The sequence below is a fragment of the Denticeps clupeoides genome, chromosome 11 (assembly GCF_900700375.1).
Source record: "Denticeps clupeoides chromosome 11, fDenClu1.1, whole genome shotgun sequence".
In the NCBI taxonomy this organism is placed as follows: Eukaryota; Metazoa; Chordata; class Actinopteri; order Clupeiformes; family Denticipitidae; genus Denticeps; species Denticeps clupeoides.
The window spans coordinates 22,408,483-22,429,517 of NC_041717.1; the positions used below are offsets into that span (position 1 = coordinate 22,408,483).

Here is a 21,035-nt window from a genome sequence, read left to right on the forward strand (position 1 = left end):
ATATGTGAATATATATATATATATGTGAATATTAGTTATATAGCCTATAGCCTTTCTATTGTTTCCTCTTGAGCAAAAGATTTTCGTTTGGGATTAAAAAAAAGTTCTTATTATTCTTTTTTTCCCAACTGTTAGTTGCACAATTGGCATGTGAAAGTTTGTATGTGTATCTGTGCTGTCATTAAATAAATTAAATTATGATATTTTTCTTGTTTCAAGTACTTCCCTCCCTCCTTTTTGTACATTTTTCCCATTTTTTTAAAAAAATTGCTGATTATTTTGGCTGTGTTAGCACTTGTGGCATACATTTCACCCACACGCTGGGTATGCATTTAGAACCCTCTCGCCCTCTTTATGTACACACACACACACAGTGGAGGCCTAGCGGATGAGATGAGTAATGTGAAGGTTGCCGGTTCGAATCCCGAGCCGCCGAGGCGTCACTGAGGCCCCCTTGATGAAGGTCCCGTCCCCAAACACTGTTGTCATGGTGCCCACTGCTCACCAAGGGTGATGGTTAAATACAGAGGACACGTTTCACCGCATTTTTTTGGAATCAGTTTTCAATGCAAAACAGATAAGTATTACTTTAGTTTGAGGAACTATGAGTAGATGTAGAGTAAAGTGTAAGTAGGTTTAGTGTTATGCTGTTAACGCACTAATAATGTTCGGCTGGACTTTTCTACGGATTATTTTGTGCTCCACGTATCACATTATCGCCATAAAATGTGTTTATAAAATATCTGAAATATAACTGTGCTTGTTAATTTGTGTAATAATTGCCCAGATGCCCCCACAAAGACCAAAACGTGTGCTCTGAAGCAAATTAAAAGTATAATATTAACAATGATTAACAACTGAACTAAAAACAAGGAAGTTTGCATGACCGCTTCATAACATGTTACAGGAATGAGCTGGAGAGATTAAACTACTTCCTGTTTCCTACACCAGACAACAGCGGTTCCGGGAAGTTCACTTTCCCCATTTCCCCCAGTTTAAAACCAGTCCGCTAGGTGGCAGTGTTTTCAAACCTTTTTACGTGCTTACTGTACACATTTTGTTCAGAAAACCCACTTTTTTTTAACGACAGATGACCATGATACTACTTCTTTATTGTTTATATATGTCAATTTGTATTATATCTGCTTTACAACCATGTCATGAAACACTCATATCGTCTCGGTCTCGCCAGCATATGAAAAGTTGAAAGAATTAGCTTCTATAATAATAAACAATTACTCATATAGATAGTTTTACACTGTTTTTGTATACTATTCTCCACAGTTTTACAGTGGTCAAACAGCTACACAGCGGCGGAGCCTCAGGGTGAATGAGATCCGTCCTGGGTATCTCATGGCTATGGATGTTGTAGGGCTGTCCTGGTTGACACAGCTCTGCAAAATTGCGTGGGCATCAGGGGCAGTTCCGGTGGAGTGGCCGATTGGGGTGGTGGTCCCTGTTTTTAAGAAGGGTAATGACCGAAAGAACGAGATCGCGGATACAAGAGGCCGAAATTAGTTTCCTCTGTAGGGTGGCCGAGCACAGCCTTAGAGATAGGGAGCAGAACTCGGACATTCGGGAGGGACTCAGAGTAGAACCGCTGCTCCTCCACATCGAGAGGAGCCAGTTGAGGTGGTGAGGGCATCTGGTCAGGATGCCTCCTGGACGCCTCCCTGGGGAGGTGTATTGGGCATGTCGATCCAGGGACCTCCAATCTGGTCTGGGAATGGCTTGGGGTCGTGCCGGAGGCGTTAGTGGAGGTGGCGGGAGAGGGCTGCTAATTTGGATGCTGACCCCACGACCCGGACCCGGAGGAAGACGATGACAACGACGACTTTAACATAACAAAGGAGCTGAGCAAAGTGCTGAACATTAAAATAAAAAAATAAATAAATGACTTTACTAGGAAAAGGACAGATATGGACAAAAAGTTAATTAAAAATAAAGAATAAAAGAAAATAGAAACATGCAGCAATTTAAAGTGTAATGAGGCTTGGGGTTATGTGATCTCGCCAGTGAGAAAACGTGCGGTTGCATTTTGTACTAATTGTAGGCGAGCTAGAGATGTCTGGCTGATCCCAAAAAGCAATGAATTACAGAAGTCAAGGTGGGATGTAATGATAGCATGAATCACTGTTTCGTTTGGAAAGGACTGGCTTGAGCTTGGTCAGGCGCCTCAGCTGAAAAAAGCACGATTTTACAATATTGTTAACCTGTGCATCCATTTTCGGTCCATTTTAACACCTAGGTTTGTAATCAATGAATTTTCACAAGGAGCTAGGGAAGCAAGGTCAATATGAGGGGCCTCCGAGCCTCCAGTACTGCTCGCCTGGTCCCTCCATCTCTGAAGGTAAAAGGAAAACATTCATCTAGACTCTTCTCCGTCTTGGCCCCTCGGTGGTGGAATGAACTTCCAGCTCAGTCACTGAGCACCTTCAAACAACAGCTCAAGACCTTCCTCTTTAAAGAATATTAAGATTAAATTGTAATTTTCTTGTTGTCGAACTTTGTGTACAGGATCTACAACAGAGTGAATTAAATAGATGTATTCATAGTTGGGGTCCTAGTGAACCGGAATTAATCTCTTCATCGATGGTAACTTGAAAGCACGTTGTAAGTCGCTCTGGATAAGGGCGTCTGCCAAATGCCATAAATGTAAATGTAAATGTAAATGAGGGTCACCACTACCAAAAAGCATACATTCTGTCTTACTCTCACTTTCTGTACAGGAAACTTATCCACCTCTTGACATCAGTTAGACAGTCGAGGAGAGGTTGAATAAAGTACCCCCTGTTACACTTAAGGGGAAAGTACACTTGACAGTCATCTGCATAGAAATCAAAAGAAACATTGTGTTTTTCAAAATATAGCTCCAAGAGGAAATAAGTACAATGAGAATAAAAGAGGACCCAGAAGGGAGCCCTGTGGTACACCCCACGGAAGCGCCATTAAAGATAAGGAGTCCTTAATAGAGACGCAGATTTGACACAATTTTGACATTGACAAAATTGCTTAAAACAGTTGAGGAGGTACAGCATCATTCAGAGACCAACAATCTCCTGTAGAGGACAAAGTCACAAGCTCAAACCCTTAAAGACCGCAGGGCAGGGAACAGAGATTGAGGTGATGTGAGCAAACGGAGAGTGTAGAGAAGACCTTCATGGCTGAAGGTAAGGGCTCAATACAGTGAGGCTGGGGTTTTGTATGTAGATGCATGAGGAATATAATGTATGGTGTATGTGTGCGGTTTGTATGTAGTCTGTTCAGTGGCACCTTGGTGGCTTGGGGTTCAAAATTGCACCTCCCTACCCGCTAGGCCAACACTGAGACATATCAATCAAGAAATGACTGAATTGATTCCTGTGCATAAATCAAACTGCATTGTGAGATTTTTGGATGAAGGGTCCACTCTTGAAGACCTTTTATGTGTTGGCCATCTTTTACAGTGTGGTCTGCTGGGGAGGTAGTATCTCTGCTGGGGACAGAAAGAGACTGAACAGGCTGATCCGGGGGAAAACATCTCCCACCCCATGCAGGAGACCCTGACAGTACTGAGCAGCATGTAGATCTGAGGGAGGAAAAGAAAAGATGAGTTGTGTGTCCTCAGCATAGCTGTGGTAGGGATAATCCATGTGAGGAAATTACCTCACCAAGTGATCTTGTGTAGAGAGAGAAATGGAGAGGACCTAGTACTGAGCATTGAGGGACACCAGTGGAGAGTCAACGTGAGGCTCTGTAGCTGGGCTCCTGGCTTTTCTCTCTCTTCCTCTTTCGCCTTTCTGTTATTTTGGGTTTATCTGTAACTTTGCTACCTTTTTTACATACTGTGATGAGCCGTCGCTGCGAGGACAGGAAAGGAGAAGTCTTGTCCATCATAAAGTTTCAGCAAATCGCTTTTTATTGAACACAAGCCAGTAGGCAGAGACCGATAACAGGGAGGCGGCCCTTCTTCTCCTCTGAACCTGTCCCTCTACTCCCTGGTGGGCCACTTCTCCCCTTGCACACGCTACATGAAATCCCCAGAACTCACATATCCCGAACCCCAACAGAACACATAACATGGCTAACTATTTACAGCACCTGTGCACGCCTGTCCTGTCGGAACGTATATCACCCGCAAGGCACGCTGGTCCCAACTCACGGCCGCCCTCCGCCGCCACATTACCCCTCCCGATCGATACGATGTCCACACAATAGTCCAACAGGCGGCGGCGAGGTCTGTGTGACCACCGTGGCCGAGTCGCACTTAGGTCCCGCTGAGTGGCCTCACCCTGGTTCTCCACGCACAGGGTGACGTTGGGAGATGGACTGTTCTCAGTCCGTTCTCCATGAGGGTGGTAGGGAGCCAGCCGGTCGCGATGTGGGACCACAGCTTTCCGGTGTCCAGGCTGACTCACCCGGTACACAACCTCTGAGATCTTCTGCAACCCCCACCAGTGACGGGCCAATTTTGGCATCTGCCCCTTTTTCCAGGAGCGGCAGTAAACCCAGACCTAGTCGCCATATGCAAAGTCCATGGTGCTGTCACGCCATCTCGTGCACCACACTCATCCGCTGTCGCAGCTGTGACAGGTACTCAGATCCAGCAGTCCGGAAATGACAAAGAGCTTGCACCACTGACAGCAGCTCGCGGCGCGTGACGGAATAGTTCCGTTCCGATCTACTGAGTCCTGCTGGACTACGCGACTACTTGCCTTTATTTTTTTACTAGAACATCTGGTACAAGCCATAAATGTAAATTCACAAAACATTGAAATATATCTTAAGATCAGGAAAAGAATATGAGATACAAGCTCCAATACTAAAATGTTTCATTCTTTTAAAAAATATTTATTTTTAAAACATCATCATTTTTCATTCTTGTTGCATTTTATATGTTAATTTTAAACTGCCCCTCGTGCAACCTCGACCTCCTCAAGCCACAAACAGCTGATTTCCAAAATGTCATCTCTGCTTCCAACTTCACACTTCTCAGCACGCCAGCAACGCACAGAGCTGGAAAAGCAACTAGATTTCGTACTTACACGCAAATGCTCCACAGCCAACATTGTTGTTGTCCGTTGTTGTCCCTGGCTGGTGGGACAACCTGCCCTCCTCCATACGACTAGCCGAGACTACCACCACTTTTAAGAAGCAGGTGAAAACCCTCCTGTTCAAAAAGTATTTCAGACAAATCTAACACTTACACACGAGCATGCTCTTTGCTGACAAGTTAGGCCTTATCAGGGCTCTTAGTTTTGTAAACTCAAATTCTATAGATATCGAACGAGAATTGCTGGTGTCTTCCTCTTGTAAGTCGCTTTGGATAAAAGCGTCTGCTAAATAAAGTAAAGTAAAGTAAAGCCAACACATCTGTCATTTCTCTACATCTAACCGATCACTCTTTTATTCACTTTCCCCCCTGGCACGCACCACACCCACCTCACACAATTTCGCCGCAATCTCCGCACCCTCTCCCCTACTCAACTGTCTTCTGTTGTTTCCTCTGAGCTTTCCTCCCTAGACATCCTCTCTATTCAGGACACTAACTGTGCCACAGACCTCCTCTGCTCCACAATAACCTCTTGGCTTCAGAGACTCTGCCCTCTCACCTCAAAGCCGACATGTGCAAAGTAAGCAACTGCAAAGGCTCTCGCAAACTATTCTCTACTTTTAACCGCCTCCTGAATCCTCCACGCCCTCCCCCCTCATCTGTCCTTATCCTACTTGATCTATCTGCTGCCTTCGACACAGTGAATCACGAAATTCTTCTCACCACACTCAGATTTAGGAGTTACAGGAACTGTACTAAATTGGTTCACCGCTTATCTTCACGACATACCTCTTTCAAGGTATCATGGGGAGGTGAGACATCTGTCCTCTCTCGGGTAACCACAGGGGTTCCACAAGGCTCTGTCCTTGGCCCCCTTCTATTCTCAATATACACTCGCTCGCTTGGTCACATCATCCAATCACATGGCTTCTCTTATCACTCTTACGCTGATGACACCCAGCCCTATTTGTCTTTCCCACCAGAAGATACCACTATTGCGACAAAAATCTCGGCCTGTCTCTCAAACATATCGGCATGGATTTCTGAGCGACACCTCCAACTCAACCTATCCAAAACTGAGATTCTGATTTTTCTGGTGAACAACTCCCCTCAGCAAAAACTCAATTCAAATCTGCTCTCTACTGCTAACACCCACGGCGTCTGCAAAAAGCAATGGTCATCTCCAAACTCGACTATTGTAACTCTCTCCTGGCTGGAGCCTCTGCAGTCACCATTAAACCACTCCAGATGGTCCAAAATGTGGCAGCCCGCCTCATCTTAAATCAGCCAAACACACATATGTCCCGCCTCTCCTCACCTCTCCACACTGGCTCCCGGTAGCTGCTTGCATCGAGTTTAAATCCTTGATGCTGCCTACAGGGCAAATGTAAGTGCACCCTCTTACACCAACACTGCTTTGCTGTTCCTCTATCATGGCTGCCGCTGTCCCTTGCAAGACTGCTCTGCTTTGCTGTTCCTCTATCTCCATCAGAGGTTCTCTGCTTTGCTTCAGTCGCTGTTGCTTGATTTCCATCTTTGTTAATTTTCTTCGATCTTGTTTACGCTTTTTGATCCATGGAAGGAACTTGAAGCAGGTTCGCTTCTTCGTTTCTTCATGGATATGATGCTCTAGACTGCGCTGCTTTGCTTCCTTCACTGTTTCTGTCTCATGTCTGATATTATACTTTGTGTTCTTTGGTCCTGGTTTAATGCACTTCCAGACTTTTTTGATCCATGGAAGGAACTTGAAGCAGGTTTGCTTCTTCTTTTCTGTCTCGTGGCAGACGTTGTGCTTCTTTGGGCTGCTCTGTCTAGCATTCTTATCCGTTCCTGTCTCATGACTGACATTATGCTTCTCACGACATTTGCGCATACCGCACAGACGTCTTCTCAGTCTACTTTGGCCAAACTGCTTTTTGCGAATGAAACTGTAATTCAGCAGGTCCTGTGCAGTAGGTCTCTATGCTGGGTCCACAGTCAATGCAGCTCTGATAAACGTCTAAAAATCCTCAGACCAGATTTCACTTGTGTTTGTTATCCAACTTTGATAGACATCATCTGATGTATATGTCTCAGAGGACAGGTTGTCTGCTAGATCAAGTAAAGTCACGCCCAGGGACCAAATGTCACATCTTTCATCATAGCTGCCACATTCCGGAGCCACTTAAACCTCAGGAGCCATGGTCACATGTGTTCCCACAACATTATCTGGTTCTTTGTTCAGCTTATGGGCCACACTAAAATCACAAATCTTAATGTCCCCAGCACTGTTGAGCAAGATGTTTTCTAATTTGATGTCCCTATGTACGAAACCCATACCATGAATGTAATGTAGACCCTAAAGACATTCTTCGGTTATATATGCGATCTCCTGTTCGGTCAAGCATCCTGTCTTCAAACACAGATCAAACAAATCGCCACCATCACAAAGCTCCATGACTATGTATAGGTCTTTCCAAAAGAAGACCTCTATAAGGTTTGTAATTGTATGGTGTTTGACATTCTGCATGCATTCTACTTCATCATTGGAATAGGAATTATTCTAGTTTATAACCTTAACTGCAGCCAGCTAACCGTTGTGTCGATTTATGACCTTATAAACGACCCCACAAGTCCCAGTTCCAATATTCCCCAATGGTCTGTAATGCAAAAGGGGGTCTTCTATTTTAACGCCTTCGATTATAGTATATATTTCCGTCACCGGTTTTTCGAAACAGAACATTTCTTGAGTGTAAATTATACTATTATACACAATTATATTCTTTTGAACTATTCTATTTAAATACACTACATTTTTTATTTTGGAGATTCTTTTTTTAATACTTCTTATAAAAAATTTTTTTAACCATGATAAGACATTTGACTGGTATGTGCTTAGAATGAAGAAACACTTGTGAGAGTTTCAATCATTCGGCTCCTCACATTTAGAACTTAAAAATGTATTAATGAAGAAAATGATCTATGTTAAATGATCTATGATCTATGTATAAATCTTACAAATGAGTTTATATGACCCCAATCCATTTCAATTCAGAGCGAGAGTATAGAGAGTATTTTACTCTCAAGTGGGTTAGGTTCCAGAGGAAGGCACCCAGGCCCCAGCGCTTTTCAATGTTTGTGTGTGTGTGTGTGTGTGTGTGTGTGTGTGTGTGTGTAGGTAACACAGTGGTGACAGCTGCTGTAGTGGAGACTCAGAGCGTCTCTAAAATGAACAATTCACTCAAGCTGGACTTCAAGTTTGACTCTTTAACCCTGGCGCTGTACAGTTACATTTACATTCATGGCGTTAGTAGATTATACGATTGTGATAAGAGTCTGGTCAATCACAGTAATCAGCTTTGGCCATATTTACCTGATTGGTGTGTTCTTATGTCGTATTTTTTACTTGAAGTGATTGTCACTTGTGATACACAGCAGCACAGCACACGGGGCACATAATGAAATTTGTCCTCTGCATTTAACCATCACTCTGAGTGAGCAGTGGGCACCATTACAGGCGCCCGGGGAGCAGTGTGTGGGGATGGTGCTTTGCTCAGTGGCACCTTGGCGGATCGGGATTCGAACCGGCAACCTTCTGATTCCTTAACCACTAGGCCACCACAGCCCCTAAAATTCACGTGACCCCCGACGTGACCCCTCACTGCCCCCCGCGGGGGGTGTTTTGGATCAACATGGAACAGAATTCCTTAGGCAGGTAGTATGGACGTATGCTAACGGCTAACAGCTCAAGTATTGCTCTTTCACAGTGATGTGCCCAGGGTTATACCAACACTCCTATCCTCTTATCGCTGTCCCCCGTCCTGTCCTCCCCGCCGCAGCTTGTGTCCAGCGTTAGCGACGTTAGCCAGGTCTCCATTAGAATCATGTTGCTACACAACAGGTGTTGTAGCGAATTCTGTGAGCTGTCGAATCCCGTGACTTGCTGGCGCTGTGCCGCGGAAGACGGTTAAAAATGTGAGAAGACAAGCGGCTGGAAAAAACATTTACCGGCTTTATTTCTTCTCCAGACCTCAGTCCAAGAAACTGCACAAAGAAAAAAGCCACAACACAGAGGTAGAGGTAAAGTCCGCTCAGGCCTTTTACATCTCCTTCTCTTCATGGTGAATCGCTTGAGCGAGGTGCAGAGGACAAATGTCACTGTGTACATCGTGTGCTGTGCTGCTGTGTATCACATGTGACAATCACTTCACTTTAGAGTTAAGCATAATGATGGTACAAAAAGATTCCTCAGCTGAGTGTTTTTTTTTAGTTATGGCTGGACATCTCAGTGCTTTATAGCACAGGAAATAAATGTAAAAAATAACGTATCACATAAATAATGAAAATAAAAAGTACACGCAGTCCTGCTATTGCCTTATTGTTCTAAATGTATGACATGCCAAGAATCTGCACGTGACAGCTTGTTATAACGGTCTCTCTCCACGTCTCTCTGTCTCTGCCTCTCCGGACCAATACACGCTAATATGGTTAAGGAAGCGGCCCCGTAATCAGAAGGTTGCTGGTTCAAATCCCGATCCGCCGAGGTGCTACTGAGGTGCCACTGAGCAAAGCACCGTCCCCACACACTGCTCCCCGGGCGCCTGTCATGGTGCCCACTGCTCACCAAGGGTGATGGGTTAAATGCAGAGGACAAATTTCACTGTGTGCACCGTGTGATGTGTATCACATGTGACAATCACTTCACTTTCTTTTAATATCACTTCACGACATGTTTTAATGATCCGAAGATCGGCGGTGCCCATGACAGTCTAGTTGCTCTTCACTACAGTTCAAACTGAAGAGGGACACTTTATACAGTATTCCGTCCAGCCAAACGAACACACAACTCACTCTCTCTAGCATTATTCTGAACACCACGCCATCTTCTGGATGCCCCTGGTTCTCAGATTGTGATGGAAAAAAAAAGTCAGAAATGTTTAGGGGAGGAGCCTAAACGATGACGTGACTGTGTCGGGCTCTGAGGCAATATTTACATGTACGGCATTTACCAGAGCGACTTACAGTCAGTAGTAACAGAGAAAAAATCCTGGAAAACCCTCTGGAGTACTGGGAGAGGCAAAAAGGACTGGAAGGAATCGCTTAAAGCCAAAAACTGCTGAGAAATTAGTATTTCTGAATAAAAATTAATAAAAATCCCCCTGTTCTGTAAATCGTTGTCCAAGCTACACAAGCATACACGACTTGCCATATCATATAATACTACCATTTTGTTAAAATATTCACACAGAATACGCTCAAACTGTATTTTAATATTTACGTAGAACAATTACTTGGTCCTACATGGTGTGTAATTGTACACCTGGCCAGTAGGTGGTGTCGTGTGCACACGAACTCTCTCTCCAACGCATGAGGCTGCGTCGCTCACCGTCCCTACTGGCAGCCAATCAAATCACACCTTTAAGTGGTTACGTCATCAGAGCCGACTGGAGACGTGCGACGCTGCCCGGTTTGAACACCAGATGGCGCGCTGTACGGGCGTCTATGGAAGCCAGCGGAGCCGCCATGTTGGGATGGGCTAGCGCGCTGTACGGGCGTCTATGGAAGCCAGCGGAGCCGCCATGTTGGGAGGGGCTGGCGCGCGTTAAAACGAACGAAGGTGGAGTAAACAATTAAAGAAGCGTACAACTTCAACTGCGTTACATGGAGAAAAGCAGCAGCGACTGGATGTTGATTTCATTAATACAAGGCTAAATATTGAGTACATACATTTGTTATAAAAGTAATGCAATACAAAGATTTATAATGCAATCTATCATTGATGAAACAATAATACTGTAACATGCTGACTTGTTTATATGCTTTTTTTTTTTTTTTTTTTTAGAAATTAAAGCCTGGCCAGAAAGTATTTATCTTTATTGGGACATTTTCATGACTAAAGCGCGAATTAATATTAACACCATGAAGAAGAATCGCAGCGAATATTCAGATTATTATAAGAAAAGGCGAGCGAGAATGCAGATGGGAGAAGGAGGCTCGTTCCTTCGCTCCTCCTCCCGTGAGGTGGAGGTGGAGGGCCGGCAGCGGAGGACCAAATTCCCCAGCAGCTCCGACCGAGAACCATGCGGAGCTTCGTGGTCACCTGCGCGGTGCTGCTGCCGCTGCCGCTGCTGCTGCTCCGGGCCGCGGACGGGCTGAGCAAGGTGGGTGTAGAAGCGGCGTTTCCACGGGTTCTCCTGTCGGGGGGTTTCTAGTTTCATTTAGAGAATTATTTTAAGAATAAAAGCAAAACGGCTTTAATTCGCGTCTGTCCACCTCAGCCTGGAACAGGGACAGATGGAGGAGATTTCCTCAGGACAGTCCCGGTGGTTCTGAAACGAGAGGAGACACTTTGGACTTTGCTTACACAGCTGCAGGACCGAAGAGCCCCCAGAGGGGCCGATCCGGGCCCTTCGCGCTGCAGCGGGGGTCCGCAGGGCCCTGCTTTGAATAGGAGCCGGGTTAAGAGGGTTATCCAAGCATGGGCTGCGCTCTGCTGCCAGAACATTGGTACAAGGCGTGCTCCGGCCCTGAGCCCCGGAACTGGCCCTGGAAGTACGTAGTGGATGAATTAAACATAACGAAGCGGGGTTTATTTTCAGACCAGACTGGAATCCCAGGGCCGATTGTGGGAAGGAGAGGGCGAAAGAGCGGCCATACCATCAAAGATGCAGTGAGGACGAGGACGAGAGCGAACGTGACCCAGTCAGAAATCGTTTTCATAATTTCTATATCATCGTACTGTTATGCAACGTCACGTGACCAACTGGTGCCTGAATGACATTATGATTCTGAATATTAGTGGAGATATATGTCAGTGTGTCCCTGTTTCTCTGTTGTTGCTTAATAGCAGAATAAGAACGACTTAATTAAAGTGATGACATTAACATGCACCCTCACACACGATAAAGGACCATGAAATACTACATTTTATGAAGTTTAAACACGCCAGACAAATACACGCTCTATGCCTTTTTGGACATTTTTGGAAGCATATTGGGCAGGACGTTTGCTTTATTTACCCAGTGAAAAGAGAGAAACGTCAAGTCCTCCAGCATCTGTCAGCAGACAGCCCCAGCGAACTTCCATCTTCGAAAATTCGATACCCAGACCATTTGCATACCTCGAGTATGATACCGAAAAAAAAACACAGGCCCGCCATTATATTTTTTGGACGCCGGGCTACAAAAGGCCCGGCGGCGAACAAAAGGCCTGGCAGCGTCTCCGAGCGGGAAGTGCCCATCGGCGAGAGGCGCATGATATCTGCACGCCACTTTCGGATCCCTTGAAGTAACCTTAGAAACATGCGATCTTATCCGCCGCGCGAGTATTCCTGCTGGCCGGCGTGCCAGCAGGTCCTGTTATTGCCACCAATTCAAGCTGCTGGCAACCTTTTCAAATGAACGCAGCAAGCGGAAGATACTGGGACAGGATGGGGCCTAGACCCGGATTCTCGGTTGGGTTCGGTTTAGTTTAGAGGAGTTGCCAGGGTCCGCACCGACAAATTAACGTCCAAAAAAACATGAAAAGCTGCTTCAGAGAGTCTCAGAATGTCATGTGTTGATTGTGAAGAGCAGAGGGCTTCTGTGACAGGACACACACTAAGTTCAAAGTGGGCCGTGGTGAGATAAACAGCCACAGAAGGAATGTGCTTGTGTGTCCCCAAAATCAACAAGTACCCGTCAGGCGTGTCACCAGCCAATTGACACCCGGGGACTAATGGCATTTTCTGTGTGTGAATGAGGGCTGTCAAGGATTTGACTGAAGACCTCAGCCCGTTTCTTCAGTGTTTGCCACCAAGCAGGCACAAGAAAAGCTCTCAAAGAGTCAAAGTAAAACCAAAACCTTTTTCAAAGCCGCCCCATAACCAGTAGACTGTAGTGGGTAATTATGAGAGGAACAGTGGGAGTACCTCAAGGTTCAGTTCTAGGACCATTACTATTTACTAATCGGCCATATTTTGTAACGCTAATTTATTAACAAGTTAGGAGCAAGTTTTTTATCGATGAAATGAAATTTGCTGAACAGCCTTCACGACTGTTTTAAGCCTTTTGATCTCTCTGTACAGCACTGCTAGATCATCTCGCCGTACCTCCTGTCAACTCTTAATATCGGAGCCAGCTACATTTATCATTTTAGTCGGCTCCAGGAAATGAGCACAATTATGTGTGCTTTAGCACTTTGGCCCACTGCCCGATTCACATTGGCGTTGTCATGCGAGCAGGTTGTGGGTTATCGTTTGGGCATCTGTGGAGACACGTCAACGCAGTGCAGCAGCTGCCGAAACACAGGTTTTACAAACGTCGCTTCTACCGATGGCACCTGGTGCCGTTCAGAAACAAAAGATTCCATTTGGGGGAGACGCGCCTTCTTTGAAATGCACGGGGTCGGCGACTCTCACGCGTCCGGTGTGACGTCGATCTCATGCTCTCATACCCTGGCAAGAAGTTCATATGCTGCTGATGACTGGACTAGACCAGAGGATATTACTTCAGGTCACTTTTGTGTGTGGAACGATGAGAGAAGTTCAGTCCAGTGCTTCGAGATTTCGTTTGCCCCTCAACCTTGTGGGTAAAGAAACGGTTTGACCTGACTTGAGATCAGTGCAACTAATGCAGCTATTTTTATGTAAACACCAGCAGTGCATTGAAATCTACTCCAGATTCTATTCCATCGGCCCATCGTAAAGTTTTATTTACATTTACATTTTTTGCATTTACCAGACGCCCTTATCCAGAGTAGTGACAAGGACAGTCCCCCTGGAGACACTCAGGGTTAAGTGTCTTGCTCAGGGACACCATTGTAGTAAGTGGGGTTTGAATCTGGGACTTTTGGTGTTACCCACTAGGCTACTACCACCCCTACCATTTATATAAAATGAATAATTTTAGAAAATTGTCACTGTGCTATTTATTTTGCTTGGAGTGACAATATCTATGAATATTAAACATTTCAAAATGTCGCAACATCACATGACCAGCTGCTGCTGAATGACGTTGCCCAGCATCATCTGGATCAGAGATGTACAGCCATATAGTAAATAATAACTGATAAACTGGTGTCATCGTGCAGTGATGCGACTTTGTAAGGTCTGGCAACCACTTCTGGACTTTGTTATAAAATCTCAGACTAAAAATAATTTTTCAGCATTTATCAGACGCCCTTATCCAGAGGGACTTACAATCAATAGTTACAGGGGCAGTCCCCCCCGGAGACACTCAGGGTTAAGTGTCCTGCTCAGGGACACAATGGTAGTAAGTGGGATTCGAACCTGGGTCTTCTGGTTCATAGGCGAGTGTGGCTTCTACCACTTCCCATCGTCTGCTTTTATGTTATATTTTTATATTAAATTATACGAACAGTATCATATAATCTTTATGGTTTCTTTGTGGACTGGAGGTCAGAGTGAAACAGTCTGTTTAGTCTCTGGTTATTTTACGGGCCGTGGCTCCTGCTTTGAGGGAAAGTACAATTTTCAACACTGTACACATGACCCCTATGACGTAGGACAGAACAAGGACGGGACATGACATGGACACGTTTATGCTCATCATCATAACCGATGCGAACAACAAGCGTGAAACACAAAACGGGACCACAGCGGCAGGAAATGGCAGAGAAATGAAGGCGTGTTTGTGGACGCGCGGTTATGTATTCCCACGAAGGCCCGGTCCCCCGAAAACTCCGCAGGACGCCTTTTCATGAAGAATCTCCGCAATGCCGCATTCTCTCAGCGGCCATAACCGCTTCCACATGTCCGTAAATCTCGGCCCCGGGCCCTCCAAAGCGCTGGATCATCTCAGCGTCTCCGCCTTCTCCACCTGATGCTCCAGGGACAGGCCCGGGCTGCACACGGGACAAGTAACTCGACTAAACCAGCAGTCCTGCCGGTCCGAAAATCCAGGACCTTCTGCTGGAGACTATTTGGAGGCGGCAGGTGCGAATCCGCTCAAGATTTATGGCCTCGGACGCGTTTTAAGAGCCACTTCAGGAGCCACTTTAAGAGCCACAGAAGCCGTAATCCATCCCACGTGGATGCGTGTTCACCAGAAGACCGGGGAGGACGGACATCATACGGATCTCTCGTTCATGAAGGGAACGGGGGTCCGGTCCAACTTCCCAGGATGAGCGGGGTCAGAGGTTCGGCTCGGTCTGTCCCACTATTATTCCACTTCTCATATTTATCTCCTGGAACTCGGTTATAGTCACTTTTAATGTTTATTTTTTTTAATTCATTCGGACCTTTTGTCAGCGAACTGGTTGGATGTTTAATTCAATTCTTTATTTATTTATTCATCATTAATATTTCATCGTCCCCTCAACCCAGCAGGTGTTTGGTGACACCGAGCCGGTGAGGATGACTTCGGAAGGCTCCGACTGCCGATGTAAGTGCGTGATGCGGCCACTGAGCGTGGAGGCGTGCGCTCGCCTGCGGGAGGGGAGCCTGAGGGTGGAGGACTTCTACACGGTGGAGACGGTCAGCTCCGGCTCGGACTGCAGGTGCTCATGCACGGCCCCGCCCTCCTCCCTCAACCCCTGTGAGAATGAGTGGAAGATGGAGAAGCTGAAGAAACAGGCACCCGAGCTGCTGAAGGTACGTTTACCGAAGGTGCCACTGAGGTCCCCTTGATGAAGGTCCCGTCCCCACACGCTGCTCCCCGGGCGCCTGTCATGGTGCCCGCTGCTCACCAAGGCTGACGGTTAAATACAGAGGACACGTTACACCGTGTCACCGTGTGCTGCGCTGCAGTGTCTCACAATGACAATCACTTCACTAGAACTACTAATACCACCTGACCCAATATACCTGTAGAATTTATAATTCCACTTGACCCCATGTAGTTGTGACCAAAACTTTTGAGAACGACACAAATGCTGGTTTTCACAAAGTTTGCTACACCATTGTTTTTAGATATTTTTGTTTGTGTGGTGTATTGAAGTATAATTATAAGTTAATAATTCTATAGTTTCAAAAGCAGACAATTGACTATTACATCAAGTTTCTACAGAGAGTCAATATATGCAGCGTTGGCCCTTTTATTTCAAGACCTCTGACATGCTGTCAATCAACTTCTGGGCCGAATCCTGATTGACGGAAACGGGTTTTGTTTGATTAAAGTCCAGGTAGTTTCATATCCACGGGCCCAAAAAAGGGGCAGTGGTGGCCTAGCGGTTAAGGAAGCACCCCGTAATCAGAAGGTTGCCGGTTCGAATCCCGATCCGCCAAGGTGCCACTCAGGTGCCACTGAGCAAAGCACCGTCCCCACACACTGCTCCCCGGGCGCCTGTCATGGCTGCCCGCTGCTCACTCAGGGTGATGGTTAAATGCAGAGGACAAATTTCACTGTGTGCACCGTGTGCTGTGCTGCTGTGCATCACACGTGACAATTTCAGTGTTTTGTTCCCCGAGCCACTTAGTTCTCACATAACGGCACGGAGCTCCATCATGCTGGAAAAGGCGGCGTTCTTGGACGGTCCGTCCTTGATGTTTTTCTTGGAGAGGAGGGGCTTCTTTGGTGCCCTGAGTGCAGTCACAGATGCCCTCACACCGCCTGCTGCCCTTCCTGAGCGAGCTCTGCACTGGTGGCACCCCGATCCCGCAGCTGGATCCTCTTCAGGAGATGGTCCTGGCACTTCTTCACAACTTGTTCTTCTCTCCTTGAGGTTTTTGACGATCTGATGAATGGTTGATTTCGGTGTAATTTTACTAGCAGCAACATCCTCGCCTGTGAAGAACTTTTCATGTAACGCAGTGATGACCTCACGTGTTTCCTTGCAGGTAACCACGGTTAACGGAGGAAGAACGATGATTTCTAGCTTCATCCTCCTTTTAAAGCATCCAGTCTGCTGTTCCAACTCAACCAGCAGGACAGAATGATCTCCAGCCTGGTGCTCCTCAACACTCTCACATGTGTTAACGAGAGGAGCACTGAAATGATCTCAGCAGGTCCTTCTGTGGCAGGGCTGATATTCAGTGGGGCATTTTTTGGGGGGATTAAAGAGGGACTTATTGGGCTGGGCTTATTGGAGGGGGAGAGGTTTTTGCAACCTGCCCTAATAAAACGGAAGCAGCAAACTTTGTGAAAGCCACAAATTTGTGTCATTCTCCAAACTTTTGACCATGGCTGTATAACTACGGCAATAGAACCGTATAGAACTACAGAACCATGAGTGAATGATGAATGAATGCGTTCATGAGTAACAGGACCAAGCGGTGATGGATAATGAGTGAGTGTGTGTTCGTCCACAAACAGCTCCAATCCATGGTGGACCTCCTGGAGGGCACATTGTACAGTATGGATCTGATGAAGGTCCATGCCTACATGAACAAGGTCGTGGCCCAGATGAACACACTTGAGGAGGTATAAGATGAGACAGATGCTGGCCCGTTTATTTAACAGATTTCTCTTCTTTATGCTGTTAAATACCTTCATTCTACCAAACCAACTCCGCAGAGCATCAAGACCAACCTCACCAGGGAAAATGACTTCATGCGGGAAAGCGTGATGAGTTTAACCAATCAGCTGAAACGCTACGAGAACTACTCTGACATCATGGTCAGCATCAAAAAGGAGATATCCAGCTTGGCCCTTCAGCTGCTGCAGAAAGATTCGGCGTCCGAGACCAAAGCTCAGGTAACACCCACAAATACACACAGACCCCTGGTGAGGAACCTTTACTATCAGAACATATTAATTACTGCAGTAACGTCCAAGAAAAGACCTGGGAAGTCACTCACAAGTAGGTGAAACTAGAACCTGTCCAGACGTGAACTCCACATCACTGATGATTTCAGGAAACTGAAAGCAAGAAGGTTAAGGATGCGGCAAAAACCCCGAACAAGAAGCCCCCGGCCGCCAGACCACCACCAAAAACGCCCAAGGAGAAGCCCGTCAAGGCCAAAAAGGAGTCGGTGAAGCCTGGAAGGCCGATCAAGCCGGACCCTACGGCAAAAACCAAGGCCTTGGGCCACCAGCCAGGTGTGGTCAGGAGCATTACCTACTACAAGTCCAACCCGGCAGAGAGCACAGAGGCTGGGAAAGGGGACCGAGGTAGGAACCGCTCTTTTAGACCCCATGTAGCTGTACGACTGTAGAGATGTGAATAGCAGAAGAAGCGTTTTTGAACATGGAGATGAAGGCATCTCCAGCTGAAGGGAAAGTGAGAGGCGAGGAGAGCAGGCGGAAGAGGGCGTGGCCCCCGGCCGCATTCGTTACGAGGATCCCTTTGATGTGCAGAGAAGGGATCTGCAAGTGGCTGATGCTCCAAAGGCCTGGACTGCCGTGTGTCTAATCTTCCTCCTCCTGGGATCTTCTCTCTCTCCCTCCCTTTCTTCGTTTCCATCCGCGTTTCTCCCTCTTTCTCTGCCTTGTCTTAGAGAGCGGCGCCAAAACTCACACGATCCACAGCATAGAGGACAAAGAGGCTTCTGAAGTCATCCTGGAGACCCTCAGGGTCACAACAGCCCTGCCAGCAGCAGCCAGAACCACTACCGTCACCACGACGTCCAGAAGTACGACCACACAGGCGTCCCGCATCAACTCCACAGCCAGGCCAGGTGAAGCTCCTGAGCCGGTGTCCACAATCAAACCTGGTCTCCAAAGTCCTCCTAACAAAACAGGTACGGTCACTTGAGAGGCTACACGTAATGTCCAATTGCTTGTGGACGCTGGATGAAACGCCCTCTTTTGCCCCAGTGAAAGCCGTGGAGTGTGAGGGCACCATAGCTTCGGTGGAGATTCCCGTGCGGCATCACAGTTACGGGAGGAACGAGGGCGCGTGGATGAAGGACCCGGTCGCCAAGGACTCCAAGATCTACGTCACAAACTACTACTACGGCAACAACCTGGTGGAGTTCCGCAGCCTGGAGGCCTTCAAGCAAGGTGGGCGTGGTGGACCTCTGGAGAATTTCCTCCAGCCTTTGTTTACTTTGCTTTAATGGGCTGTTCTTCCGATCAGATGGTCGGGGGATGAAATCTCCATCCCGATTGGCTGCCAGGCGCGTTCTGAATTAATGTGGTAACCCGAAGGGGCCAAAACAAACGAACTCTGAGGCCAGCGGGCGTGGCTCTGGACTGGCGAGGTTTATTTTAGCAACTAAAGGCACGAGGAGAAGACGTGAAGAATTAGCGGATGCCCTTTTCATTTGTTTTGGCGGGCCACCAGCGTGCGTGTTAACAGATGTGAGTTTCACATCACAGAGCTTCTCCTCTGTAACACGCGGGGACATAACGTCAATCATCTGACATCAAACAGAATGCTGATGGTGTCAACTGTGGATTCTTTTGAAAGAACCTTTTGAAAACATTTAGAACTCATGAGCAAATATCACACTTTTTCAATCTCAGGTGTGACGTACCTTCACTCAACAAGCAGATTTAAGATAAAAGAGAAGAACATGGTCTTCAAAGTGAAGGTGACGTGATTGTCATTGTGAGACACTGTGGCGCAGCACACGGTGACACGGTGACACGTGTCCTCTGTATTTAACATCACCCTTGGTGACAGTGGGCACCATAACAGGCGCCCAGGGAGCAGCGTGTGGGGACGGTAACGAGATCAAGGGGACCTCATTGTGGTCTGGTGGATGGGGATTAGTGGACCAGGTCGTAACATGTCCATCATTTGATCAATGTAGACATTCTAATCGTCCCTCATTAGGTCACATGCTAACTTGTACGTTTCGTTGTGTCCAGGCCGGTGGACCAACCTCTTTAAGCTGCCCTACAACTGGATCGGGACAGGACATGTTGTTTACAACGGAGCCTTCTACTACAATCGCGCCTTCACCAAGAACATCATCAAGTACGACCTGAAAATGCGCTACGTGGCGGCCTGGACTCTGCTCCATGATGTGGTCTACGAGGACACCACACCCTGGAAATGGCGGGGACACTCCGACATCGACTTTGCCGTGGACGAGAGTGGCCTTTGGGTGATCTACCCGTGTCTGGACGACGATTACTCCCAGCACGAGGTCATCGTCATAAGCAAGCTGGACCCTGCGGACCTCTCCACCAGGAAGGAGACCACGTGGAGGACGGGGCTGAGGCGCAACTCGTATGGCAACTGCTTCATCATCTGCGGCGTCCTGTACGCGATCGACGTGTACAACCAGAAGGAGGGTGAGGTGGCCTACGCCTACGACACGCACACCAACACCGAGGCCGCGCCCCGGCTGCCCTTCACCAACCAGCACGCCTTCACCACACAGATCGACTACAACCCCAAGGAGAAGGTGCTGTACGCCTGGGACAACGGCCACCAGGTCACCTACAACATCCACTTCGTAGGCCAGTAAGATGGAACCTCAGGCTGGATTGGTGGAAGAAGATGAACCTTTGGGGGGAAAAACTTTTATGACGTTGGAGACGTGGACAAGGAAAGATGGGTTCGTGTATTCACTTGCATAGAAGCCAGAAAGAACAAACGCAGAATGATTATTATTATAATCATGATATATGTTGGCTGCTTTTTGATAGAAGGAATCTCCATTTTGCATGTGTAAGTTTTTGTAAAAAAAATAAAATAAATAAAATTCCACGATTGTAAATAAATGGAATATAAAAAGAATAAGTATTTATGATTCAGTTCACAGCAACAGACAACGGAAAACAATCAAATCTTCGGTAGGCCAGAAGAAGTAAGACGTTCATTTGAATTGTTCTGAATGGTGTGAAGGTCCTGTTCCAAGCGGTTTCCTGCTTTACCGGCGTGATTCACGGCACGTGCCGATGGCCGGCAAACTGGCGACGGTGGGGAAATGTGAAGACATCACGTGCGCCTGAACTCTGCAGGAGAACGCCAGATGCGCGCCGATGTACAGGGTGGCCATTCATATGGATCCACCTTAATAAAATGGGAATGGTTGGTGATAATAACGTCCTGTTTGTGGCACATTAGTATATGTGAGCGGGCAAACTTTTCAAGATGGGTGGTGACCATAGGGGCCATTTTGAAGTCGGCCATCTTGGATCCAACTTTTGTTTTTTCAATAGGAAGAGGGTCATGTGACACATCAAATTTA

The 21,035-nt window shown here is 46.8% G+C and overlaps 1 protein-coding gene across 2 annotated transcripts; it reads left to right on the forward strand.

Moving 5' to 3' along the window:
* The first annotated feature begins 11,009 nt into the window (after positions 1 to 11,009).
* On the forward strand, positions 11,010 to 20,487 carry olfml2a (olfactomedin-like 2A). Of its 2 annotated transcripts, none has more exons than XM_028996507.1 (8): positions 11,010 to 11,172; positions 15,336 to 15,602; positions 17,263 to 17,370; positions 17,464 to 17,643; positions 17,805 to 18,060; positions 18,387 to 18,629; positions 18,706 to 18,891; positions 19,705 to 20,487. In XM_028996507.1, the coding sequence occupies exons 1-8, from the start codon at positions 11,092 to 11,094 to the stop codon at positions 20,307 to 20,309; spliced, it is 1,926 nt and encodes a 641-aa protein (XP_028852340.1). In that variant the 5' UTR covers positions 11,010 to 11,091; the 3' UTR covers positions 20,310 to 20,487. The 2 variants fall into 2 exon arrangements, with proteins under 2 accessions (XP_028852340.1, XP_028852341.1); XM_028996508.1 differs by having other exon boundaries at positions 11,011 to 11,172; positions 15,339 to 15,602.
* Positions 20,488 to 21,035: the final 548 nt, after the last annotated feature.